Raw genomic sequence first — 25214 nt, 5'->3', positions numbered from 1 at the left:
AGAAACTAAAACCAGGCAATAGTTGTGAAACTCAATGTGCGACACTATCGAGCAACACTATCGAGCTACACTTTCGAGCGACACTATCGAGCGACACTATCGAGCGACACTATCGAGCAGAGCGAGATAGTGGAGCACACTAGCTGCTACCGACTTGCTTATTACCTCAATGGGCCGGCATTACTTGCACAACTGTTTGCTCGTGACAAAAGTATCATAGATACTCACTAAAGAGGATGGACATTACTTACTAAAGAAAAAGGACATTGGTTTTCATACAACTCCTCGAAAGGATATATAACTTATACGCTAAAGTTCTATAGATTTTGACCAATCAAAGCTCCTTAATTTTTTTTTCCCTCTTAAAGGATGAGATTTTTATCACATCTTAGTTCATTTACTCCTTGTTAGAGAACTGTACCTTGATGTAATTACTACGGTTTGTAAGCGCATGAGGAGCTTGGTCAGATATAAACTGGGAAAAAAAGAAAGAAAAATTAAAAAATAAATCCAAAGCTAAGTTCCCACACAATGTGAAACAAAATCCATAAATGTAAATTAATCCTAAATGTGACCGGTATTGTAAATATCTAAATTGTAAGTTTATATTTATTATTTAGCAGTCTAAAGAAATTTACTAATATACAAGTTGGTGAAAGTTGCTACATGCGAAACAAGCTCAGTGTCCACTGATTTATTATAAAGCCCATACTACTTTTTTAGCCGTTGTGTTTAAGCCGTTATGTTTCACCGTTCAACCCTATTTTTTTTTTTTTTTTTTTTTTAATTTATTTTATTTTATCGTGCTTTCATTAACTTTTCAATATATCACAATGCTTACATTAGTGAATAATTGAGCCACAACTTTAAGCAGTTTTTGTATCCTTCTACTTTGTCTCGATTTGACTCTCTCTAACTAGTACTATTCCTACACCATCGAGCGAAGCGAGATGGTGGAGCAGTAACTGTGAGGCTCAAATAAATCAAGGTAGTGCAAGTCGTAACTATTTGTTTTACGTTTGAGGGGTAAATAAATAAAACGTTAAAACTCATTGAACAATAAGTCGTAGAAAGTGGAAAAGGGGTGAGAGCTGTTGAGAGTAAATAGTCAGCAAAATGTTGAAGAGGCAAAATGTAGGAGGCAAAATGTAGGAGGCAAAATGTTGAAGAGGCAAAATGTAGGAGACAAAAAGTTCATGAGGCAAAATGTTGGAGACAAAAAGTTCAAGAGACAAACCATGATATTTATTGTTGAAAGAAAAAATAAAAATAAAATAAAATAAATATCTACCTCACATTACATACGCTTCACTCTTATAGTTTAGCTCAGACGAGATTAAGTTGAATGTATGGGCTTTGCTACCTTTACTTTCTTTCTCCTCCTGATATCAAAAATAATTAAGGAACTTTGATTTGTCAAAATCTATAAAACTTTAGTGTATGTCAGTGTATTGAATAATATAGACTAATCGACATACTGGATAATAATTACCCACTATCTCGCTCCGCTAGATAGTGTCGCTATATATGGTGTTGATGGTTAACGGTTTGGCTATTATATTTCCTAATTTTCTTTTCTAAGCCAACGTCTTATTTTCTTGAGAGTCGAGTCTTGGTAAAGTATTGTGTATAATAGTCAATATATTATTAGTCACGTGATGTAACATCATAAAGTCACGTGTATATTTGTTTCATGACACGTGATCATAACATATATATCACAAAAACAAAAAGAGGGTTACTCTCTACTCTCTACATACTGCTCCACTAGCTCGCTTCGCTCCCCAGTGTCGCCAAATAAACTAATACAAGATAATAACAACTTGAATCATTAGCATAAATAAATCTGCTATTACCTGTCTATAGTAGAATCTTTCTACCCCACCTCCCCTTTCTCATTTTTATAATATAAACTCTCAAATGTAGTAAAACCGAGCATCCATCCTTGTTTTAAAGAGCATTCATCCTTGTTTTAAAAAGCATACCAAATACAAAATAGTAAAACAAAAATAGTAACAATAAACACGTTAATCTTGATAATTTTCAGATTCCTTTTTGATTTTTTGTGCTTGGTAATCTTGCTATTAATATCTTCCATCAAGTCTAGTTTGGTATTTATATCGAAATTCAACAATTGTTTATAGTCATGTATTTTGTCCTTATAAAAAATTGATTTGTTCTCAAGTTTCTCCAAATTGATGGATATTTCATCTAATTGATTTAGACTCGCAGTTATTTCGTCCTTGTTGGATATTCGTGTTTGAGCTAGATTATTGCTTAATTCGTGTTTAAGATTGTTGATATCATTCTTTAAAAAGTTTAAATAGCAAATAATCAAATCAAGCTGAACTAATGACGGAGTCATTGCTACAGAATCGGAATTTAGTATCGCCTTCTGTTTTAGCGTTAGCTTGTTTGATATCGTTGTCATTATCTTGACTAATGGCATTAACGGATCAGAAGAAAAATTGCCTACTTTTAGCTCCTTGTCCTTATCATTCTTTTCCAACTCTTCAAGAATATTGTCTATATTCAACAAATAATTCACCAACTTGTCATTTTCAATAATATGTCTTTCATCATATTGGAAATTGAATCCTCCGCAGTTCAATATAGAGTAAACAATGTCTTCACTAGATTGCAAAGATAATGAAGACGGGTTTTTGACATCACTATCTCCGCCACTACTACCGCCGCCTCCTTTCCCTCCTTTCGCTCCTCCGCCAACATTTTCGACTAGTTGTTTCTCCTGCTCTTCAACAGCCCCAGTGCCACTTTCACCGCCACCAGTATCACAAATACTGGTATTTTCTTCTTGTGTAGTGGAAGAAGGAGGCACACGCCACTTGAACTTCCGATCGGGCCCCTTTGGGGTTACTGGTCCCCCTATATTGAAATTCACTTGACTCAGTGACAAATAGCCAGTTAAACCCCCATTCTTTCCTGGTGAGGATGGAGCAATAGGTACTGGTCCCAGCTTGAAAAACTGATCAACCAATCTATTCTTCAGCTCGTTTCTGGAATGAGTAGAAGCGCTAGTATTAGTATTTACTTTCGATATCAACGATGAAGAATAGCTTTTCCCAATTTCAATATCTCCAAAATCAGATCCATTATTAACACCAAGTTTCAAGTCCCTTAAAAATTTGGGATTATGCAATACTTCGTATCTGTTATCTCCTCCCCCTACTCCTTCTTCGTATCCTCCTCCTCCTCCTAATCCTAATCCTCCTCCTCCTCCTAATCCTAATCCTCCTCCTAATCCTAATCCTCCTCCTTCTCCATTAATATCTCCAAAATTTGACTTCCGTCGCTCACTACTACCATTATGAAGCGCATTTTTACCAATTTTATTCAAATTTACACCTGAACTCAAAGCCGATCCAGAAACCAGTGGGCTATTTCGATCATTATTTTTTGATCTCCTTTTCATCATCATCAGTTTCTTATCCAAGGTGAAAAAGCTCAAACTAGGCTCATCTCGGGAAAGAATAGCAGGAGGCGTGATAGGTTGAAATTTGGGATTCGAGGGTGTGAGACTATCAATATCCAAGTTTTTTATATTATCACTCGATTTAGATATTTTGGGTGGCGTGGTTGTGGTGGAGTTTGAGCTTGAGCTTAATGAAGATGCAGATTTCCGCTGCTTATGGTTGAAATTTAAGTTGATGATATTTGTTTCTGAATGATTCTTGGAAATAATTGGTGATTGCGATAAGATTCCGGTTGATGGTCTCGAGAGAAATTTGCTTTCTAAATTTGAGAGCGATCCCCCTCTTTTGGAATAAGAAAGGTCTTGAGCCTTGGAATAAGAAAGGTCTTGAGTCTTGGAATGAGAAAGGTCTTGAGTCTTGGAATGAGAAAGGTCTTGAGTCTTGGAATGAGAAAGGTCTTGAGTCTTGGAATGAGAAAGGTCTTGAGTCTTGGAATGAGAAAGGTCTTGAGTCTTGGAATGAGAAAGGTCTTGAGCCTTGGAACGGTTCGAGAATGCTTGCCAAGAAGGTGTATCCTTAAAATCATTATTGTCATTATGTTCCTTGGGAATAGTTGACGTTATAAACGAATAATTCTCATGTCCATTGAAATGACCACCACTCTTGGTAGGTCCAAAGTAATCATACTCACTACCATTGCCATGAGTATCGCTTTTTGCTATCTTTTCATTGACTTGTTTGGAATCGCTTTTTGCTATCTTTTCATTAACTTGTTTGGAATCGTTTAGATCTGATATACTTATTATGGGATTTACTCGTTGACACGTATCGTCCAACGGCTTCAGCTCGTCTTTGTTTCCTTCTGTCGTCATTTCTATCCCATTCCATTCCGTTTACCAATCACTCAAACAGCCGAAATACCAAACCACTATCATCTGAATGGAAAGAAACACACCTCTCTTTGATGGCCTGATTAAGCTCAATGTGCCCTTCTTTGAGATTGAAAAATGTTACCGACCCGTGCGCTACCAAATCAACTTGCTATTCTTTTTTCTCGTGCAAAGTGGTCAGAAAAAAAAAAAAAGAAACGACCAAAGATGCAGGGGCGGGGGGGGGGGGGGGGGGAATCGCTAATTTATCTATGTATGTATGTATGTATGTCATAAAGAGATGTCGTGAGTCTTTACAAGGACAGGGGATTTGGTTGATGCGCCAGAAATTGTTTATATAGTGGGACTGTTTTTTTTAAAATATACTGTGATGTGCTATATAGAAGGCGGCAGGAAAGCGGTTTGTTGATTGCGGTGGGTGCTATTTTGCGGCAGGGCAGCGGTTTGTTGATTGAGGTGGGTGCTATTTTGCAGCAGAAGCTCTTGAACCACCACCTTGCTTGATTAAATTCAATGTTACATCGCTCAACTTGACTTGTGGTAATTGTTTTTCTCCCTTACCACTAGGCTTTGATAAAAATCCAATTTTGATCAAGTAACTTATATAAACACCCATCAAGTCAACAGTCACTCCGCTTCCTTTACTCTTGTCCTCTCCAGTAAGTTTTGCATCCTTAACCAATGACTCCTTAGTATTAGTATCGTCTAATTCTGGCGCTTTTGTATCCTGGGGTAAATTGTCCAATACAAAATGCAATAATGGGAATAAGGCACTTTCTTTGCTCTTTTCAACAACAAAATTTTCCAAGGCACTTGTCCATTGCGGATAATCTACTGGTGAAATGTCATAACCATATTGTTTCAAGCTTCCTAAATACTCATTGAATTGAATACGAGGATGTCCCGTAACATGAGCAACTACCAATTCGTCTGACTTTGGTGGATTCAATACCGTTGATGTGACAACTCTAGCTACATGGTCAACCGGAACCATATTCACATTATTGGTGATATCTGGATATAAGCCCAATTCCGTTGCTCCTTTCAACATTCGAAGTAAGAAATCGTCGGTATTGGAAGCACCAGTTTCCGTAAAACCTGTAACATACCCGGGCCGTATTATACATCCACGCAATCCACGTTCTCCAGCACGACGTATAATGTATTCTGCACTCCATTTTGATTGACCATATCCTGTTCCAAGGTTTCGCGAGGATCCTTGTAAATCGTCACTCTCAAGTATTCCTGTCTTGCCCTGTTGGAGAAGTTCATCCGACAAATTAACAAAATAATCCGTGTCCAAGGCAGATGTCGATGATACAAAAGCAAAGCATTTGGCTTTTCCTTCGCCAGCCAAGTTCAACACATTTATTGTACTCAAAACATTTGCATCACGCAACTGTGAGTAAGGATAGACCCAGTGCACAAAAGCTCCGTTATGGATAATTACATCAATGGTCTCAGTTAATTGAGTCCAAGCTGTTTTATCTAATCCAAAACTTTCTTTAGATAAATCACCTAAAACTACCTCGATTTTATCGACCCAAGATTCATTCCAGATACCATATGTTTTTCCAGTTTGGCGGATTCTCTCCAAACCACTTTCCTTTGTCAGAGCCCTAACGTGAGCAAAGATTTTAATGTCAAGTTTATCTCTTCTAAACTCTAACAAGTCACGAATAATAAAAGAGCCCAAAAATCCAGTAACACCAGTAACAAACACGTTAATTGAGGTTTGGTCTAACTTCTCCAAAGATTGATAATTGGCCTTCAAAGCAGTCAGTGAAAGGTATTTGGCATCCTCTGCGTAGTCAACGGTAGCATCTTTTGCAGCATCTTCTTCTTTACCGGTTGTTCCAGCATTTGCATTGCTCTTACCATCAGCTAGTTCAAAATCTTTGCCACCTTGAATCACTTTTTCAACTTCCTTTGCAAATTGCTCAACAGTTGGATTTTTAAAAATAACACCAAGTGGAATTTCAACGTTTAATTTCTTCCTTAATTCAAAAATCATTCTAGTTCCCAAGATAGAATGGCCACCCAAGTCAAAAAATGAATCTGTTTTGGAGATAGTCGCTGGTTTATTAGGCAAAACTTCAAGCCAGAGATCTTTAATCTCTCTTTCTAAATTACTCAACTTTTCATTTTCCGCAGCCTCTATATCTTTAGTTGAAGTACTCAATTTTGAGACAGCTGCCAACTGAGCAGTATCTGGAAATGGTAATTTTGGTTTATCAACTTTACCATTGGGATTCAAAGGAAGTTTAACTAATGGTACAATCATTGTGGGAATAGCATAGGATGCCAATTTCTTTTTTAAATAAGCTTTGATATCTTTGATCAACTCACGATATGCCACTAAGCTTTTGACTATTGGATCGTTTGCTTCCTCGGCAGTTTCGTCCACTTGAGAACTAAAGTTTGCCAACTCTGGTGAATCCTTGGGTACAATGTATGAGACCAAGGTTGGCTCTTCATTTTTATCTCTTTTAACTAAAGTTACATTTTCTCGAACCAATGGATGTTGAGATAAGTGTGTATCAATCTCACCCAACTCAATTCTGAACCCCCTAATTTTTACCTGATCATCCGCTCTTCCACAACACTCAACATTTCCATCTGGTAAGTATCTACCTAAATCACCGGATCTGTACATTCTGTCTCGTGGTCCCAACCACCCTTCTTTCCTCCATGGTTCATTCTTGTTTTCTTTTTGTTTATCAATTTGTATCCATTTGCTTGGATCAACGTACCAATTAGTAATAAATTTAGCAGCATTCAATTCAGGCAACCCACGGTACCCTTCAGCCAACCCGGCAGCACGCACATAAATTTCACCAACTTCTCCAACACCACATGTTTGCAATCTATCATTTCTATTAACAACTAGTAATTGCACATTTTGCATACCGGTACCTGCGGGCATAACGTCTTTCAAGTTTTTTAAATAAGTTGGATTTGATTTTCTACTTGTAATCTCGAAATACGACACTGATCTTTGAGTTTCAGTGGTACCATACATGTTCACGATGTAGACGTTTTCTGCCAACGTTTGTAATCTTAAACAATCTCTCTTAGTCAAGATATCACCAACAAAAAATGCATGATGTAGAGAGGGAATAGCAGTTGTTGCTTGTGCACTCAATAATTGACCCATAGCTGGAGTCAAATGTGTCACTGTTGCACCATATGCTGCCATCCACTCAGCTAATTTACCTGGGGTTCCAATATCGTCGGCAGTAGGCACCAATAATTGAGCACCCAAAAATAATGGTGTAAACATATCTCTTTGAATTGGATCGTGTGCAATACCAGATAACATTGTAAATTTATCCTTGTCGCTCAATCCAAATCTTTTAGCCATCCAAGGAAAGTAATAAGCTAGTGAATAATGACGTCCCAATACACCTTTTGGTATACCTTCTGATCCAGAAGTGAATGATAATGTGGGATTTGAATCTGGTCCAACTATAACCCCGGTAGGCTCATCTTTGTAAACGGCATAATCGGCAAGACTATCTTTATCAGAATTGGCCAAGAAACCACCAAGCAAATGTCCGTCATCTTCAATTCTCAATTGGGGTATTTTCGTAACCACATCAAGTTCATCCTTGATGTAGTCTGTTACCAACTTATCCAAAATGCCCGCTTTCTCCAAAACGATTAATCCTTTTGGTTTGGCAACAGATAAATAAATGTTTTGTCTTGCCGGTGGATAAGCAGGGTCAATTACTGAGAAAGTGGCACCAGCTTTCAAAACACCCATAACTGCAACCACAAGATCAACACCACGATAAGCATATATCATCACAATGTCCCCCTTTTTGATTCCGGTCGATTTCAAAAAATTTCCAACCACGTTGGAAGCTTGGTTAATTTGTTTGTACGAAAATGATCTGGTTTTGGAATTTCGATCCATAAATGATTTTGTTTCCACTATGCATGTTCTCTCGGGGAATTGTTGAGCGTTTTCTTGGAAAATGTCCTGGATAGCACCTCTGTATCCACTCCAATCTAAATCTAACGTTGGATCAGGCAAAAAACTTTTCTGAAGTGGAGTAACCAAACTTATTTTTGTAATGGCAATCGAAGGATCATTCAAAGCCGCTGCCAAGTATTGAGTAAACTGTTGGGCAAATATTTTGATTCTTTCGTTAGAGTATAATAAAGCATTGTAATATATAGTGAACTCTGAGTCATTAGTGAAAATTGCAAAGTCACGAATTGATCCTTCAATCGAAGTGTTCAACTGCTGATTACGATTCTGATGCTGATAAGAAACCTTGAACAATTCCGGATTTTCCTCCAATTTTTTAGCAGCTTTGATTTTCTGACTAACGACAGACAAGTTCTCATAGTTCACTTGATAAGCACACTTGGTGAATTCTTCTTTTACTTTGCTCAACAATTGTTGAAATTCGAGTTCGGGAGTCATACTCAACCTAATAATAAAAGAAGGTGAGTTCACGGACTCTTCCGTGGCAATAACAAGATCTTCATCTCCAGTTAACCTATAAATCAATGCGGCAAAGACAGCTAACCCTGTTTGGAAATCATTAGCCGGTTGGGGAACTTTAAACGCATAAGTTCCTTCAACAGATTTGTTATTTGCTGGCTTCAAATAATCGTGGGGTAGCACTGATAACGTAGGGTTATCAAGATATTTGATCCAAAAATCGGTATTCCTCGTCATACTCCTCTTACTTTACTAGTCAAAACCTTCTCCAACTGTCCAATTAGCTACTTTTTACAAATTGTACTAGACAAGTGAAAAATCGTTATAGAAAAAAGAATGCTTATAAGCCTATGATTGCAAAAAGAAGAAAAAAAAAAAAAAAAAAAAAAAAAAACCAGGGTCCGCTTTTACAACCAAANAAAAAAAAAAAAAAAAGAAAAAAAAAAAAAAAAAAAAAAAAAAAAAAAAAAAAAATCTGGAGTCGCTTGTATGACTCAACTAGGATATGCTACCAAATAGACAGTAAGACACTATCGAGCGAAGCGAGATACACCACTATCGAGCGAAGCGAGATACACCACTATCGAGCGAAGCGAGATACACCACTATCGAGCGAAGCGAGATACACCACTATCGAGCGAAGCGAGATACACCACTATCGAGCGAAGCGAGATACACCACTATCGAGCGAAGCGAGATACACCACTATCGAGCGAAGCGAGCAGAGCGAGATAGTATCAATGACAGCTAGTATGCTTACACCTCGAGTGTGTCGCTTCGCTCGATAGTGGAGCATCTTTGTAGTTATAGAAATATATACAGTGCATGTTTTGAGAAAGCATGATAGTCCATACTTACTTTCTCTATCTACTCTTTCAATAGACTATCTTAAACTGTCTCTTTACTTGTCTCTACTTGCCCCTACTTGCCCCTACTTGCCTCTTTATTCGCTACACTTTCCAGTTGAAAGACCAAGCTTTGCTTGATAGTGTCTACAAAGTATCGCTCAATAGTGTTAAGAGCTAGTATGCTCCACTATCTCGCTCGATAGTGTTTAGAGCTAGTATGCTCCACTATCTCGCTCTGCTCGATAGTGTTGCTCGATAGTGTTGCTCGATAGTGTTGCTCGATAGTGTCGCTCGATAGCCTATGCTTGATATTCTATTAATTCATAAATAAAAACTGTAAATCATCGGGAGTCAACTTGCTTATTGCTGCTTGATCGTGGTTTATAGTAGCATTGATCATATTGGCCTTTTTATCCTGTAATTCAATAATTTTCAGCTCAATACTATCCTCAATACAAAATCTTGTAATACGAATGGGTCTCTTTTGTCCGATTCTATGAACTCTATCCATCGATTGCCACTCGACACTTGGATTCCACCAAGGGTCCATCAAAAACACTTGTGACGCTTCGCACAAGTTCAATGCAACACCTCCAGCTTTTAACGAAACTAAAAAGACTTCAACTTCAGTGTTATCCATAAAGTATTTGATTGTATTGTCACGTTGCTGAGGAGACATGGAACCAGAAAGTTTGGCTGTTTGGAAACCGGCTCTTTTCAACCTCCATTCAATCAAGTCTAGCATCGAGGTGAACTGGGAAAACACGATGGATTTGATGGTATGTTTATTCGAACGGAGCTTGTATAGCTCCTCAACAAGTGCCTCAATCTTTGTAGATGATCTCCATTCTCCTCCATGAGATCCTTGTTTTATACGATTCACAATGGATGCCTTTGTAAACAACTCCTCATCAACTTCAATAGCCGGCTGCTCCAAATCAATGGCTAGCCCAATGTGACATACAGGACATGTCAATCTGTTGTGAGCATCGTCAAACGATTCAACATACTCCTGTATACACATTCGACAGAAACGGTGATGGCATTTGGATTCAATAGGCTCTTCTGCTTCGTCGTCACATAATTGACACATAATCACACCTTCAATTTGTTTAGCAATCTGATTGGTACCGTACCGTTTCAATACCAAATCTGGATGATCTGCAAGCTGTCTCATCCTGGTAATCAAAGTGAAAATATTTGCATAGTTGTTGAGAACCACCCCATCAGCTACATAATCATTGAACTTCCGCTTGGAATCACTGTAAAGTGATGTATATAAATCTTTTTCTTCTTCATTAAACCTATCGTTACGAATTTCAACAATTCTAGGAGGCAAACCCAAATCATCAGCCCTTTCAAGCTTGGTTCTTCTCAACATGATATTCTGTAGCAATAATCTCAAGTTTCCAAAACTCTGCATTCCATCACCTTCTAATCCAAACTTGAGGATGTTTTTCAACATGAAATGGTTAAAAAAATTGGTATGCAACATTCCCGTGTGGCCACATAAATCACAACTTCTTCCATTTGAAAACTTCCAATCATTACTTTTGCAATCACACTTTGTGCAAAAATACATATGAAACGGATATAGTTTCATATATCTTATCAAAGAATATATCTCACCAATTCTATTTTGTAATGGAGTACCAGTCAAACACCACCGTTTTTGAGTATTCAAATGATTAGCAGCTCTAGCAGTATTGGATGTACGATCTTTGATATTATGAGCCTCGTCTAAAACCACTCTATAGAATTGTGTCGCATGTAAAGCTGATTTTTCCTTAACAGTAGCCCCTTTTCTCTTGAACCCGTATTGTTGCTTTCGAAAAGAAGACTCCAACACTGAGTACGATGTTAGTATCACATCATACTTTACAAGCTCCTCAACTTTGTTAACTCTACTGTTTCCGTGAAACAACAAAACCTTTAACTTTCCATCTGTGTGTTTTTCAATCTCGTTCTTCCATTGCATCAACGCCACTGTGGGACCAACAACCAAATTCGGTTTCTTCTCCGTATCATGCATGAACAAACCAATAGTTTGAATAGTCTTTCCCATTCCCATCTCATCTGCTAATATACCACCTTGGAATCTGCCGTCTTCTTGCTTCAAAAGCCAGTTCAAACCTTCAAGTTGGAAAGGTAACATTCTAATCGTCATTCCTACAGGATGTTCGGCCCTCTCTGGTTTTATTTTTTCACATTTCTCCAAATTTGTAAATACATCAACAAGATCAGGATGATGAGTATAGAGATTATTAGTGGTACGCTCAAAATGGGTCATTTTCTTCTTCTTTTTCTTCTCCTCCTTCTTTTTCTTAGTATTCTTCTTGTCCTGTGTATGCCTTTTTCTTTGCGGAGTGGTCTTTTGTCTCACAGAAGTTGTCTCTGTGGAGGAACTTCCCGTTGGAGTTGAAACTTTCCTCCTTGCTAAGGGCATATTTTCGTCGTCGTCGTCATTATCAGAAGAAGAAGAAGATATAGTAACGGCCAAATCGTGACTCGACCCGTCTCTATCAACTTTGTTATAACTCATGAGTTGTATGTCAGAGTCATTTTCCGAAGTGTCACTTTGCTTCAAATCGTCAAGATTCATGGTAAATTCTTCATCTTTGTCGTCGTCGTCTTCGTCGTCGTCATCATCATCAGATGACGACGGATCAGACTTTATCTGCCATGAGTTCTGCTGCTGCTTGGTTCCATTAGCACGCGTAGTTTTAGCACGCGTAGTTTTAGCACGCGTAGTTTTGGCTCTTTTAGGAGGAACTTGCACATTAGCAAACGTATCGGAATCTATTTCAACTGTACTTTCCTCATCGTCAATATCCAAGTCGCCCGGTTCAGCATAACAAGTATTTCTAGCGCTTGCTCTTCTTGGGTTATTTCGAGTATTAGCCATTTTTCTTCTCTTATAATTTGTGTCACCAGCTACAAAACCACCACCAACGTCAGTCAACGCTGACTCTGACTCTGACTCTGACATATTCCTGATATTCAACGCCCTTTTCCAGTGTCTCGACTACTGAGAAATAGGAAACAACCGTCTAGTTCTTCAAACCCACTGCTCTTTTGTTAAAAAGAAACGAAAAAAAATGGCAAATATGTCATAATGAAATTTGTGAAAAATATTGCAGCCGTTGGCGCACAAAGAGATGGATACAAGAGTACTGTACATAAGCAACTTTGTGCCAAAAGACAAATCCGCTTGATAACTATGCCATCTATAGATGAAGAGAAACAGGTCGACACTATCGACTGACACTATCGAGCAGAGCGAGATAGTGGAGTAAACTAGCTGCCGTCGACACTATCGACAGACACTATCTCGCTCTGCTCGATAGTGGAGTAAATTAGCTGCCACCAACATGAAACAATGTAGAGGAAGCAAGTAGAGAAAATAGGTTGAAAACAGGTTGAAAACAGGTAAAGTAATGCCCTAAAAGCCAATGTAATCTATTTCAGTTAAGCAGTTGTATTAATTAGATTGTACCTGCTGCTGCAGCTTTTTCAGTTCTCTCAGCATCAAAAAGAAAATCCCGGTATGATTTGTCAAAAGTGTGAACTCTTATAAACCCATCTTCTCCTCCACTACTGTATCCTGTTCCATCCGGATGCACTGCAACAGTATTAAGAGGACCGAAATGTCCCTTAACACGACCAATCTCTTCTTCAAATATCTTGTGGTAAAATCTAGCTTCAAATTTACCTTGCGACTCGGCAGTAGTAGTAACATTTCTAGCTTCTTGACCTCCTCCCAATATGACAAAATCCTTAACTGGAGTGATAGCTGCCGCATTCATCGGTGCGTCAGCTTTGTAAACCTTCAATATCTCAAATGTGTCGACATCAATCAATACGGCGCATTTGTCCTTCGATGAAGTGATGAAGTAAGATCTATCCTCTAATGCAAATTGTATATCTGTCACACCAACGGCTTTCTCCTCATTATGTATACCATGCGCCTGTAAGCTGGAAATCAACTCACCTGTTCGAGAATCGTATTTGCTTACAAGTCCGTTATCGTGACCGGAAATAATGAATTCGCCATTCTCAGACCATCCAGCAACTGTAGCTTTTGATCCATTAGGCTCAGTTTCTATGACCAACGAAGGCGTTTCTGATTGTTGAGTTATAGTTGAGACGTCTCGATTTATATCATACACAGATATCGTACCAATATGACCCATCACTTGATCAGCAATAACTAATAATTTCGATCCATCAGGTGAAAAAGCAACTCTTCTAACAGGCGAGGGGGAACTCCATGAATAAACACATTTCCCATTCTCAACCGTCCACAACTTCACTTGCAAATCACCTCCTCCCGTAGCACATAGTAAAGTCTCAGGGTCAACATCGATCGACCAAATCACACCCTGATGTCCTTCTAACGTCCCCAATCTTTCACCATTTGATGAGTACCATATCGATGCTGCATTATCCTTGGCAACTGAAAAAAGCAAATCACCTTCCCTATTATATTTGACTTGGGTCAAGGCACGCTCGTGGCCCATCAACTTTAATGGTCTCATGATCTTAGAATATACCACTAATAGCCCAGTCTCTTTAAAGCGAAGTGCAAAAATTAAAAAAAAAAAAAATTTCACCCAGTCGATTTTTCATTTTCAGTCGTGCATAATTACTCAATATAAACGGTTTACCTACAAATTGGAAAACAAGGAGTGAAAGAGAAGAAGAAGAACAGTTGGGTGTTAATTAACAGACATCTTCAATTACTCTCTTTTGACCATCATGATCACCATACTCCAACTTCAACTTACGGTTAAACAACTCCAACAACCATTCGAAACACAATTTGGTGACTGCAGGGTCATATCTGCCCTTGCTAGACTCGTCTCTAACAAAAGCGTGCTGAGCATCATTGATTTCAATAAAGGTCATTTGAACCTTGTTGCGTCTCAATTCGCTTCTAATCAAGTCTCTTCCTTCTAAAGGAACGTGAGTGTCCTTATCTCCAAATATCATAACCAATTCCCCCTTGATTTCATTACATCTCTTCAAGGAGTCATCATTCATTCCTTTACCCAAAGAGTGTTTGTGGATATCGGTAGCAAAAAAGCAAAATGCTGCCTTAATTCTGGAATCCAAGGCAGTTCTGAAAGCCAAATGTCCACCAAGACACATACCTGTAGCACCTATGTTTCCATTGCATGTGGATAAGCTCAACAAGTACTTTATCGTCAAATCTGCATCTTCGTCATACGACTTCAATTCTTTTTGAATCTTGTAGTTATTACCCTTGTCGGTACCTTCATCATTGTACTCCAATGGCTCGGGTCCTTCGAAATTATGATAAACCGATGGAGCAGCAACAATGAAACCTTGACCTGCGATATCCTTAGCAAATCGAGCCACTGGAGGTGAAACTTGATAAATTTCACTGTATACTATAACCCCAGGAAATTTGACATTGGGATAGTTGGGCACCTTAGGATGGAAAACAAAAATACGCATTGTAGTTCCATCTTTGGTTTGAACATCGTGAAATGACTCTTCAATCAACATTTTGCCTGCTCAATTGTAGTTTTCTTTTAAGATCTCTGCCTTTTTTAGGTATTAAAAAGGAAAAAAATTTCAATATAGGTTTTTGAAAAATTAGTTCATTTATATACTTCACATATAAAAAAGTACAAGAAAAAACCATAATAGAAAGGAATTGAACGTGTTCCTCTTGGACTAGCTTTTCTCCCATATGATCCAACAGTCCACCACCCGCTTCCTCTGTTTCTCTCTCTGCATTCTGCTGGCTTCCTCTGCATCCTCTGCATCCTCCGCTTTCTCTGCCTCCTATCTACTTCCTCTGCATCCTCCGCATCCTTTCTACTTTCTCCGCATCCTCCGCATCCTTTCTACTTCCTCTGCATCCTCTCCTTGCTTTTAATCTACAAAAGAATCATACGCAATGCAACGTATTTTTACATGTTTTTATTCACTACAACGTGTATTATGTTTCAAATACAAAGTAGGCAAATTTACAGTAGAAGTTGTTGTTTTTACAAGGCTGAATTACCTACACCCATTGCCACATCTTTATTTACTTCTTCTTCTGAGCATTTGCTAATCGTTCTTCTTCCTTCCTCTTGTCGGCTATTGTTATTGTTATTATTGTCAGAGTTAATAACAAGCCTAATAAAGTATTTACTACATTTCAATTTTTACATACCTGCAGCTTGTTTCTCTCTCATTTTGTCGGCATCATTCTGCATTCTCTTGTTCTTATCCCCTAGTTTCTGACTCTTCTTAAGGTCTTCTTGTTTCTTCATATTTTTGGCTCTTGCTAATTCTCTTTGATTTCCTCTGGCCATGATTATAATTAATATGGATCTTCTCCTAATAAAAAGGGGGGACGGCAGCTACTGAGCTGAATAATACAACCAAGCCAATGAACAGACAAATTATCAAATGGAGTTTTTCAAGGGACTTTTTTTTTTTTTTGTAATTTTCTTTTTTTTCTTTTCTTTTTTCTTTTTTGGAATTTTTAAAATTACGAAGTGCGCTAGCGGCAAAGTACATGTAACTATATGGTAATACTGATAAGTATAGTCTCTTTTTTTTTTTTTTTTCGATTTATGTTTACTTGTTGTTGATTTGAAATATTTCAGAGTGTATATGTGACTTGCTAAATCTGTAGTCAGACTGCGGCTGTGATATGCATCATATGGAAGATGTACTCACATTCACATAGAGGAAACACTTTAGTAAATTAATATGTATACTGTACTTTACTCTTTAATTTATTTATTGTTCCTTCATTTCAGTGATAAGAGCTCGGTCTTTTACAGGATCGTAGGGTACCATCAAAAACTTTGAAAATTTCTTTAAATTCTCAACTCCACGTATTTCAGTTCCCAATAATGGCATTTTCACCAAGTGGTAGTCCTCATATAACTCGGCCATTTGATCCAAATACTTTTTCTGCATTTTCCATCTACTTACACACCTCTGACACGGATTCTCGTCATTGTCTGCAAATAACAATTGATTTACAACGATTGAATTAACATCCATCTTGTATGACATCAACTCTTGGATCATTCTTTCGGTTTCATACAAGGACAAAAACTCGGAGATACAAACACAAACAAAAGTTGTCACATCAGGATCAGTAAACTGCTCGTTAACCTCGGCAACATTTTTTTGTACTTCATTTAGTTTTTCAAACATGTCTTGTTGACCACCAGCTGCTCCTCCACCCAACATGCTCATCATTGGTCCCAATTTACCAGATAATTGTTGGAATTTGCCTAGTAATTTTTGCAAAGTTGATGGCAACTGTAAGAAACGTAACGTATGCCCCGTAGGCGCCGTATCGAATATTATTGTCCTATATGAAATTCTATCCTTATTGTCATTCTCGCTGACTTTTTGGTTCTTGATATGCTTCAACACCTCCATGAAAGATAAGGCTTCGTCAATACCGGGAATAGACCCAGTCATTTCGTTCATTATATTCTTCAATGGATCATTTGGGTCATTATTGAATTGTTGTGTTTGTTGCTGCAAATCGGTCATTGCTGCTTCGGGATCGATTTCCATACATGACAAATTACTCAACCCTTCTACTCTTCTTGCATCTTTGCCAAACTTCTGACAAAAGGCATCGGATAAATTATGTGCTGGATCTGTTGAAATTAATAAAAATTCTGATTCTGGATGCTGTAATGCTAATTGTACCGCAATTGATGAGGAAGTAGTGGTTTTCCCTACACCACCTTTACCACCAACAAATATCCATTTTAAGGTATCTTGTTGGATCAATGATCTCAATGTAGGTTCTAGCTCAAAATCCATAACTCTTGTCTGTGGTGGTGGTGGTACTTTTATTACTGAAAAGGGTCTATGATTGAACAGCAGTGTCCCTTTGCTGTGATTTTTTTTTCTTTTTTTCTTCTCGCTTCGGTGGAAATCTCTGACACTATCGACACTACACTATCGACACTATCGAGCAGAGCGAGATAGTGGAGCAGCACTGACTAGTGACACTATTGACACTATCTCGCTCTGCTCGATAGTTGAGAAGCACTGACTAGCTGCACACTATCTCGCTCTGCTCGATAGTGGAGAAGCATTGACTAGCTGCCCACTATCTTGCTCTGCTCGATAGTCTATATCTACTCTCTCTATCATTTTGGGTGGTAATTTTCTAAAAAAGAGGAGATTTTTGATAAACACGATATTATCGAGAAGAGTGGAGCACACTAGCTGCCACCGATACTATTGAGCGACACTATCGGTGGAATAATTAATAGGGCAAAAGATTCAGAACAAATTAATAGGGCAATAGCTCGTCTAGTGACAAAAAGATTTAGAGACATTTTCCAAATCCAGAATACTACTAAAGAAATTCTCAACAGGGATCTTAATTTTGTGGTCGATTGTTTGATACAGAATGGTTTATTCAGATAATCTGCTTTGATCACTAACTTGAAGAAGCTTGGCTTTTTCATCTCGCTCTACTCGATAGTGGAGCACACTAGTAAGGACGATTCCGTATAACAGTGTGAAAAGTGCAAAACTGTGATTTATAACATGTGTATAATTTAATAATTTGAAACCATCTGTACAGGAAAAGGATAGTATGGGGTAACAAAATAAACCGAGCATAAGTGTGTGTAGGGGGCAAGATGAGAGTATATAAAGAGAGCATTATATCCTATGAAGCGAACTTGGATAAATAGAGTAGAATAACACACCATCCGTCTATTACACCTTCTCTATTAATCAGCAATCTTCTGTTGCCTCCATTACTTACTACTGTCGGCTGTGGTTTACATGTATTACAAGTTTCACCAAAGGAAAAAAAAATTCACCTAATAAAACTACATCAAGGGACTGTGTAAACCATGCCCCTCTACTAAAACGCTAATGTAGTCAGTGTGCTAATAAGCTACAAAGTGTTACTCCACTATCTCGCTTTACTCCATAGTGAAAAGCAATGGTAGCACTTTTAATTTTCAGTTCTGCATAGTAATTTCAACCAATCATTGAATTTTGGTATCTAATCCACTACATAAAAATTTATAAGCGATAAACACCGGGAGTAATAGAAAAATTTATTATACTACTTGTATATATATATATATACTTGTAGGTACTAGTCCTGTACTTTGACCATTTGTTGTAGATACATTTTTACTAGTGAGACACAATGTTAGCACGACTTGGGCTTTATCAGAGCCTGAAATTGTCAACATTGAAATTTTTGGCACCAAGTTTGACAAGAGGTATTAAGACTATTCCTCAACCACCGGGATATATTGTAGGTACTGTGAACGATGCCTATGTTCCACCAAAACCACATAAATTGGAAGGCTCGCTTCATTGGACCAGTGAAAGGTTAGTTGCTGTTGGATTGGTGCCATTGACTTTAGCTCCGTTAGTCACTGGTACTTCTACATTGTTGGACTCGACATTATGTTCATTGCTCTTATTTCATTGTTATACCGGGTTCCAGTCTTGTATCACAGATTATATTCCAAAGAGAGTATATGGTAACTTGTTCAACTATGCCATTTATTTATTAACGTTTGGTACTGGTGTTGCCGGCTATGGTGTTTACCAAATCCAGAAGAAGGAAGGTGGAATATGTCAAATCATCTCCAAAGTTTGGAAGGCTTAGAGAGGGGATGATTATGTTTGGAAAGGCTTAGAGAGGTGATGATTATGTTTTGATAATGATCAATGGGAAACTGGTGTATAGATGTTTTATACGATAATATGACAATGAAAATTAGTTGAAAAGCACTATCGAGCAGAGCGAGATTGTGGAGCAGCAACACTAGCTGCCACCCAAATTATATCTCCTACAACTAGCACCACAAATATCTCCCAATGAGTACTTTTTGGTGTAAAAATCAAAAGACTCGATGTGGGTCCGCTGAAATCGTGACTCCAACACTAGCTGCCACCCAAATCTTCTCCATCTAATAGGCAGGGATTATTTATTTTAAATAGGAAATTTTGAATCAGAGACCCTTTTTGCTTTTAAAAAAATCGAGCTATAAACAAATGTCACTAGTCGCAAAGAACATACCCATAACTCTCCTTTCTCTCTCTTTCTTGATGAACTTACCATGTAAAAAGTATATTAAATATAAAATCTCATAGCCATATAAATCTTGTCTGTAATGATTGTTTAATTAAGCAATCTTTGTAAATAGTAACCTACTAACATAGCCGATATAGCAATAATCATAGTCAGAACCCTTTGTTTATCCATCTGTGATAACCTAATCAAGGATACTTTATTTCGTTCCCCAACGCCCTGTAATTCCGTTTCATTTATTGATGCACAGCATTTTGTTTCAGCTATATCTAAATGATCACTCGGTTTTGAGACACTAGTTGCTGCTGATGATGATGATGAAAATGATGATGATGCTTCCACCTTGGGAAATGGCTCAACGTCATTGGGAAGGAAATTTGTGGCAATGATTGATGAAGAAGATAAGTTTTGCAAGTATATCTCCTTTGATGACTTCTGGGACTGGAAACTGGTATCTTCTTTATTACTACCACCAACAAAACCTTCTCCTTCTCCTTCTCCTTCTGCTTCTCCTTCTGCTTCTCCTTCTGCTTCTCCTATCTCCTCGCTATCACTGTCATCATTATCTGACAGTGGTGGTGTTAATTCAATCGCATCTTTCAACAATGTACTCTTACATGATGTAGTTCCATCTAGATTTTTCAAATTATCTCTTACAGAAGGGGTTCGTGAAAGATCCATTATAAATCCATTTATAGCATCGGAGACTAAATTTTGGGCATTCAAAAAGTTTATATCTTCCGTAGTAGATGTTGATACGTCAATAAATTTCCGACCCGCAACTTGCTTGTTTTTTTCTTCCAATGAAATTTGCAACGTATCTCTTTCAGTTTGCAAATCGTCAAGTGCCCTGGTTTTGCACTGGCTAGTCAATTCAATTTCTTCAAGCTTCTTTTCTAAAGTTTGTATGGTATCAAGCATCTTGGACTTTTCTCGCTCAAGCGTCTTGATCTTGTTGTTCAACGATCCTATTTTTTTCAACCTCTCCTCCTCAAGAACACTAATGCGCTCCTTTAATTTTTGATTCTGCTGTTTTTCCAAATTCAAATCATCTTCCATAACCTTTGACCGTTTACTAAATTCTTCTTCCAAATATGCACGATTCAAGTCATCCAACTCTAATTGATAATCTGTTAAAAACGCTTGAATAGAGTCCAAAGAGGAGCTTTGTTGTTTAATTCTTGACAAACTCAAGGCTAGTATGTTGATAATATTTTCGAGGGTGGTAGTATTGGTAATCTGCGAGTTGTTGTATATCCCCGAACTTGTAGTTGAAAAAAGACCCAATAAATCGCTTTCTAATTCTGGATTCACATCACCAAATAAAGCGCTCTCAAAACTTATTTCTTGTTGAGGCAATTTTTGCACCCGCTGCTTCTGAAACAACTGATGGTTATCTGTGGTGTTGATTTTTTGATAGATTTCTTCAATGAATGCCAAATGCTTGAACTCAGATGTGACGAATTGGTCCGTGTTTTGCGGTAGGTGTAAGTCCGACTTGGTATTTGCAACAACGGTGATATTTTCAATTTTCAAACTTATTTGCTTATGTGTTGATTCTGCTTGGACGTTGAAGCCGAGACAAACTATATCCCCGGTTTTTACTTCCACGGGCTCATTACTCAACTTAACATCGTTCAAGTATGTACCATTGGACGAGCCTAAATCCTGCAACATCAACTTTCCGTTTGTCAGATCGATATATATTTGAGCATGGTTACGGCTCAAGACTCGCGAATCAAAATACCCATTTGTAACATCTGGTTTATGTTTTGTACCTGTTGGTCGACTGAGTTTTGTTGTTTCGGGGAAAATTGCAACGGGTAGATGTTTTTTTACAAATGTATCGTTTAAAGGTAACAAGGTGACATAGTATTGCATCTGTGATCGCTTTCTAGGCTGTACGTGCTGCAGAATTGATGGTGGTGGATTGCACTTGGATGTTGAATACAATGAAAGGCCATTGGATGATTTTGGTTTTGTGGGTATATTGACAACCTGGGACTTGGAGTTGGAGCGTTTTCGAGTAGCAACAACGGCGGGGGAATCCTTGGAGTAATTTGGATGTAGAAAAAGTCCATTTTTTTGGTGTGAATTCTTGAGATGGATAATACCATTTCTTTTACCTTCTAGATTAGGGAAAACATGCTGTTGTTGGCTGCTTTGTTTATGCAAGATGCTCTTTTCCAAATGGGTACTTCGTTCATCATACCGGTCGTAAAATGATGGCGAGCTTTCGATTTTAACTGGTGTATCGGTCATATTTTATCCAACACTTTGCCCGTCAAGGGAAATAGTTTTAGTTAGTTGTACAATAAATCCAGCTTATTGTGATCAAGAAGGAAGCCTTTTCAAAGGATACCAAATGCATTTAAAGTCGTAAAAGGTGGAAAACAAACAAGAACAGCTGGGTAAGGGAAACCAAACAAGAACAGCTGTGCACGGGAAACCAAACAAGAACAGCTGGGTAAGGGAAACCAAACAAGAACAGCTGTGCACAGGAAACCAAAAAAAAAAAACCCAAAAAAAAAAGACTTCACCAGTTGTGAATAAAAAACAGCCCGTATACCGTGTAGATGGGTTCTAAGATAGTCACCTCTTGAATTTATTTTTTTTTGAAACTATTGCTTTAAACAATGAACGCCAGCGCTAACCTTTCAATCCTTTCAAGACAATAAGTTGTTAAAAGACCAGGAGGAGTGAATATTTCAAACCCAAATCCAAATATCAGTCAAAAAATAAGCACCAAGTACTGCAATCAAACCAAAGGTCCTTTTTCTCAATGGTTGGTATGTTAGGTTAATTATTGATTCAAAGAAAAAAAAAATGTGATTAATTTTTTATTTGGTTTTTTTTTCTCTTTGTAAAGACGAGTTTGTATTTGTATGGGTTTTTCATACACGGAAACATATACCGACACGACACTATACACTATACACTATACACTATCGAGCAGAGCGAGATAGTGGAGCATACTAGGTTTAAATTACTATCGAGCAGAGCGAGATAGTGGAGCATACTAGGTTTAAATTACTATCGAGCAGAGCGAGATAGTGGAGCATACTAGGTTTAAATTACTATCGAGCAGAGCGAGATAGTGGAGCATACTAGGTTTAAATTACTATCGAGCAGAGCGAGATAGTGGAGCATACTAGGTTTAAATTACTATCGAGCAGAGCGAGATAGTGGAGCATACTAGGTTTAAATTACTATCAAGCAGAGCGAGATAGTGGATCATACTAGGTTTAGGTTACTGTCGAGCAGAGCGAGATAGTGGAGCATACTAGCTTTAGGTTACTCAAGTTCAGTGGAGCATACTAGCTTTAGGTTACTCAAGTTCAGTGGATCATACTAGGTTTAGGTTACTCAAGTTCAGTGGATCATACTACTCTAGGCTACTATCGAGTATAGTGGATCATATTAGCTTTAGGCTACTATCGAGTATAGTGGATCATACTACTCTAGGCTACTATCGAGTAGAGCGAGTTTTCCAGCTTTTTCGTTTGTCGAGTGATTAGAAGATGTCTCACATACAGTCGTCGCCTTATCATCCTTATAACAATTTAGAGAATTGTAGCCGTTCGCTTCGCGAATCAATACAATTGCTCAAGGATTGCAGTAATGATCTTGAAGAGAAAACTTTGGACTCCAAGAGAATGATTCAAGTCTTGTCGACGAAAAAAGTATTTGGTTTAATACCAGAATTCGATTTGGATGACGCTAAACAGAGTTACAGGTCTACAATTACTCCTCAATTGGATGAACAAGTACACAAATTGGAAGAGGAGCTTCAAATATTAGTGCTCAAAAGAAAAAGCTTAGCTAGCAAGCTCAAATTGACCAAAACGAGGCTAAACAATTATCAACGGGGCATGCAAAGCAGTGACGTTGATTTGGAGATTTTCGTCAATAACAAGAACTACGACGAATCAAGTGTTCGAAAATTACAAATGCTCAGGAATAAAAAGAAAAGATTGCAATATACCTTGAATAGAGTGAGTCTGAGTACTAACAACATCAATACAAGAAATGATTCACCTTTTTTGATGTAAAAAGAAAAGAAAAGAACAAAAAAGACATATTCCTATTCCTTGGACAATTTGCTCGTTACATTTATCCAGCAGCTTACAACGAATACCTCCTCCCCCCCTCCAGCTTCTTGAGTAACACGAAAAGTGCCATCTTTCATTGTGTCAATTTAACAGGGCAGGGGGGGGGGGGTTATAAAAAATTGGTCATCGTACACGCCTTGATCAAATCTGAACAATTCTCGCTTTAATAAAGGTGATCATGAATTTTCTATAACAATGGAATAAGCATTCTTTCCTAGTATAGCGCCAATTGATTTTGATAATTCAACGAGGGCTAGAGTAAAGAAAAGAGTAAGTTAAGATTACAAGTGTAAGAATAATGAAGGTTCCATTTTTTTTATGTTTGGCTGTAATGTCCAGTTTGACAGCATCTAAAAATGTTTTCAACTTTAAAGATTTAGGATTGAAGGGGGTTCCAGCTGAGAAGAGAGATGCCAAAAATATTGTAAATTTCGCAGATTTGCAAAACGAAGTTGCTCATGCTCATTCTTCCATCACCAAGAGGAAAAATGTATTCAACTTGTCCGAATTTGTCACTAGTCTTGACTCTAATGGCAAAAGAGAGGCAAAGAACATTTTTGATGTGAGTGAGTACTTGAAAGTCCACCATCTAGTTGAACGCGATAACCAGCAGTACGTTTTGGATGACAATCACTTGACATTCACATTAAACGAAGCTGACTCTTGTAACAATTTATTACAATCGATCTTACCTCAGTTGAAATCGATTTCTATATTTGCCGGTTATATCCGGAACAACAAGGAAATTGACGGTAAAACAGAGTCGATCGACCAACATATGTTGATCATTGCACCAACTGATGAAGCGATTGAAACTAAACTACGCAACTTAAAACCATGGGAATTCCCACGTTCTTTAGAAAGCGTATCGAATGAAGAAGAGCAAGAGAAAATAATAAAAGAGAATTTAGAAAACTATTTATTTGGTCATATAGTTACAAATTTCGAGGACAAATTAACTATTGAAAAAGTTAAAGGTGAATCTGGAAAGATTGTTCTGACAACTTTGAACAATGGGAAAACCTTACACATCAAACAAAATCAACTTAATGGATTTTTCTTTGTCAAACTTTCAGGAGATGAAAACGGTTGGATTCCTGTGGAAACCGTCAAGCAGGTTGAAAATGGATTCATCTTGATTATCGATGACTCATTGGTAAAACCTTCGATGTAGGGAGGGAACAATCTCAGTGGAGACATGAGCACAACCTTCAATTTTTGGTTCTTTTTCATATTTTGTTTGTTTTTTCACGTTTAATTTTGGCTTTTTTCAGTTCAACTGGTATATTCTCATTATCAAGGTGTGTTTGGTAATGTTGATTGATTGTTTGTTTTTATTTAGTTAGAGTAGCTTGATTGTTTTTAAATGGTAAATCTTATCTTATATTTCTTTGTCTTACTC

The 25214-nt window shown here is 37.7% G+C and overlaps 9 protein-coding genes across 9 annotated transcripts; 3 read left to right on the top strand and 6 right to left on the bottom strand. All coding sequences in view use genetic code 12, as the record gives it.

Annotated features, from left to right (window-relative positions):
* Nucleotides 1–1972: 1972 nt before the first annotated feature.
* On the bottom strand, nucleotides 1973–4306 carry KGF56_003358 (uncharacterized protein; the record flags this gene model as incomplete). Its single annotated transcript, XM_049324682.1, has 1 exon — nucleotides 1973–4306. One exon carries the CDS (start codon nucleotides 4304–4306, stop codon nucleotides 1973–1975), a length of 2334 nt encoding a protein of 777 aa, XP_049179675.1.
* A 481-nt stretch (nucleotides 4307–4787) lies between these two features.
* On the bottom strand, nucleotides 4788–9017 carry LYS2 (L-aminoadipate-semialdehyde dehydrogenase; the record flags this gene model as incomplete). The annotated part of the gene is made up of 1 exon (XM_049324681.1): nucleotides 4788–9017. One exon carries the CDS (start codon nucleotides 9015–9017, stop codon nucleotides 4788–4790), a length of 4230 nt encoding a protein of 1409 aa, XP_049179674.1.
* A 927-nt stretch (nucleotides 9018–9944) lies between these two features.
* RAD16 (DNA repair protein) lies at nucleotides 9945–12617 on the bottom strand (the record flags this gene model as incomplete). The annotated part of the gene is made up of 1 exon (XM_049324680.1): nucleotides 9945–12617. The coding sequence occupies one exon, from the start codon at nucleotides 12615–12617 to the stop codon at nucleotides 9945–9947; it is 2673 nt and encodes an 890-aa protein (XP_049179673.1).
* Nucleotides 12618–13113: 496 nt separating this feature from the next.
* Nucleotides 13114–15960, bottom strand: TIF34 (translation initiation factor eIF3 subunit i; the record flags this gene model as incomplete). Its single annotated transcript, XM_049324679.1, has 4 exons — nucleotides 13114–14183; nucleotides 14416–15145; nucleotides 15333–15442; nucleotides 15819–15960. The coding sequence occupies 4 exons, from the start codon at nucleotides 15958–15960 to the stop codon at nucleotides 13114–13116; spliced, it is 2052 nt and encodes a 683-aa protein (XP_049179672.1).
* A 433-nt stretch (nucleotides 15961–16393) lies between these two features.
* On the bottom strand, nucleotides 16394–17446 carry KGF56_003354 (guanine nucleotide exchange factor; the record flags this gene model as incomplete). Its single annotated transcript, XM_049324678.1, has 1 exon — nucleotides 16394–17446. One exon carries the CDS (start codon nucleotides 17444–17446, stop codon nucleotides 16394–16396), a length of 1053 nt encoding a protein of 350 aa, XP_049179671.1.
* A 1357-nt stretch (nucleotides 17447–18803) lies between these two features.
* On the top strand, nucleotides 18804–19274 carry KGF56_003353 (succinate dehydrogenase membrane anchor subunit; the record flags this gene model as incomplete). Its single annotated transcript, XM_049324676.1, has 1 exon — nucleotides 18804–19274. One exon carries the CDS (start codon nucleotides 18804–18806, stop codon nucleotides 19272–19274), a length of 471 nt encoding a protein of 156 aa, XP_049179670.1.
* Nucleotides 19275–19790: 516 nt separating this feature from the next.
* On the bottom strand, nucleotides 19791–21962 carry KGF56_003352 (uncharacterized protein; the record flags this gene model as incomplete). The annotated part of the gene is made up of 1 exon (XM_049324675.1): nucleotides 19791–21962. The coding sequence occupies one exon, from the start codon at nucleotides 21960–21962 to the stop codon at nucleotides 19791–19793; it is 2172 nt and encodes a 723-aa protein (XP_049179669.1).
* A 1259-nt stretch (nucleotides 21963–23221) lies between these two features.
* SPC19 (Spc19p) lies at nucleotides 23222–23752 on the top strand (the record flags this gene model as incomplete). Its single annotated transcript, XM_049324674.1, has 1 exon — nucleotides 23222–23752. The coding sequence occupies one exon, from the start codon at nucleotides 23222–23224 to the stop codon at nucleotides 23750–23752; it is 531 nt and encodes a 176-aa protein (XP_049179668.1).
* Nucleotides 23753–24110: 358 nt separating this feature from the next.
* On the top strand, nucleotides 24111–24986 carry KGF56_003350 (uncharacterized protein; the record flags this gene model as incomplete). The annotated part of the gene is made up of 1 exon (XM_049324673.1): nucleotides 24111–24986. The coding sequence occupies one exon, from the start codon at nucleotides 24111–24113 to the stop codon at nucleotides 24984–24986; it is 876 nt and encodes a 291-aa protein (XP_049179667.1).
* Between the last annotated feature and the right edge of the window lie 228 nt (nucleotides 24987–25214).

Source organism: Candida oxycetoniae (genome assembly GCF_023343755.2).
Source record: "Candida oxycetoniae strain CBS 10844 chromosome Unknown scaffold18, whole genome shotgun sequence".
Taxonomy (NCBI): Eukaryota; Fungi; Ascomycota; class Pichiomycetes; order Serinales; family Debaryomycetaceae; genus Lodderomyces; species Lodderomyces oxycetoniae.
Note: the sequence above shows the minus strand (reverse complement) of the source record. Positions and strands in the feature narration are given on the sequence as shown.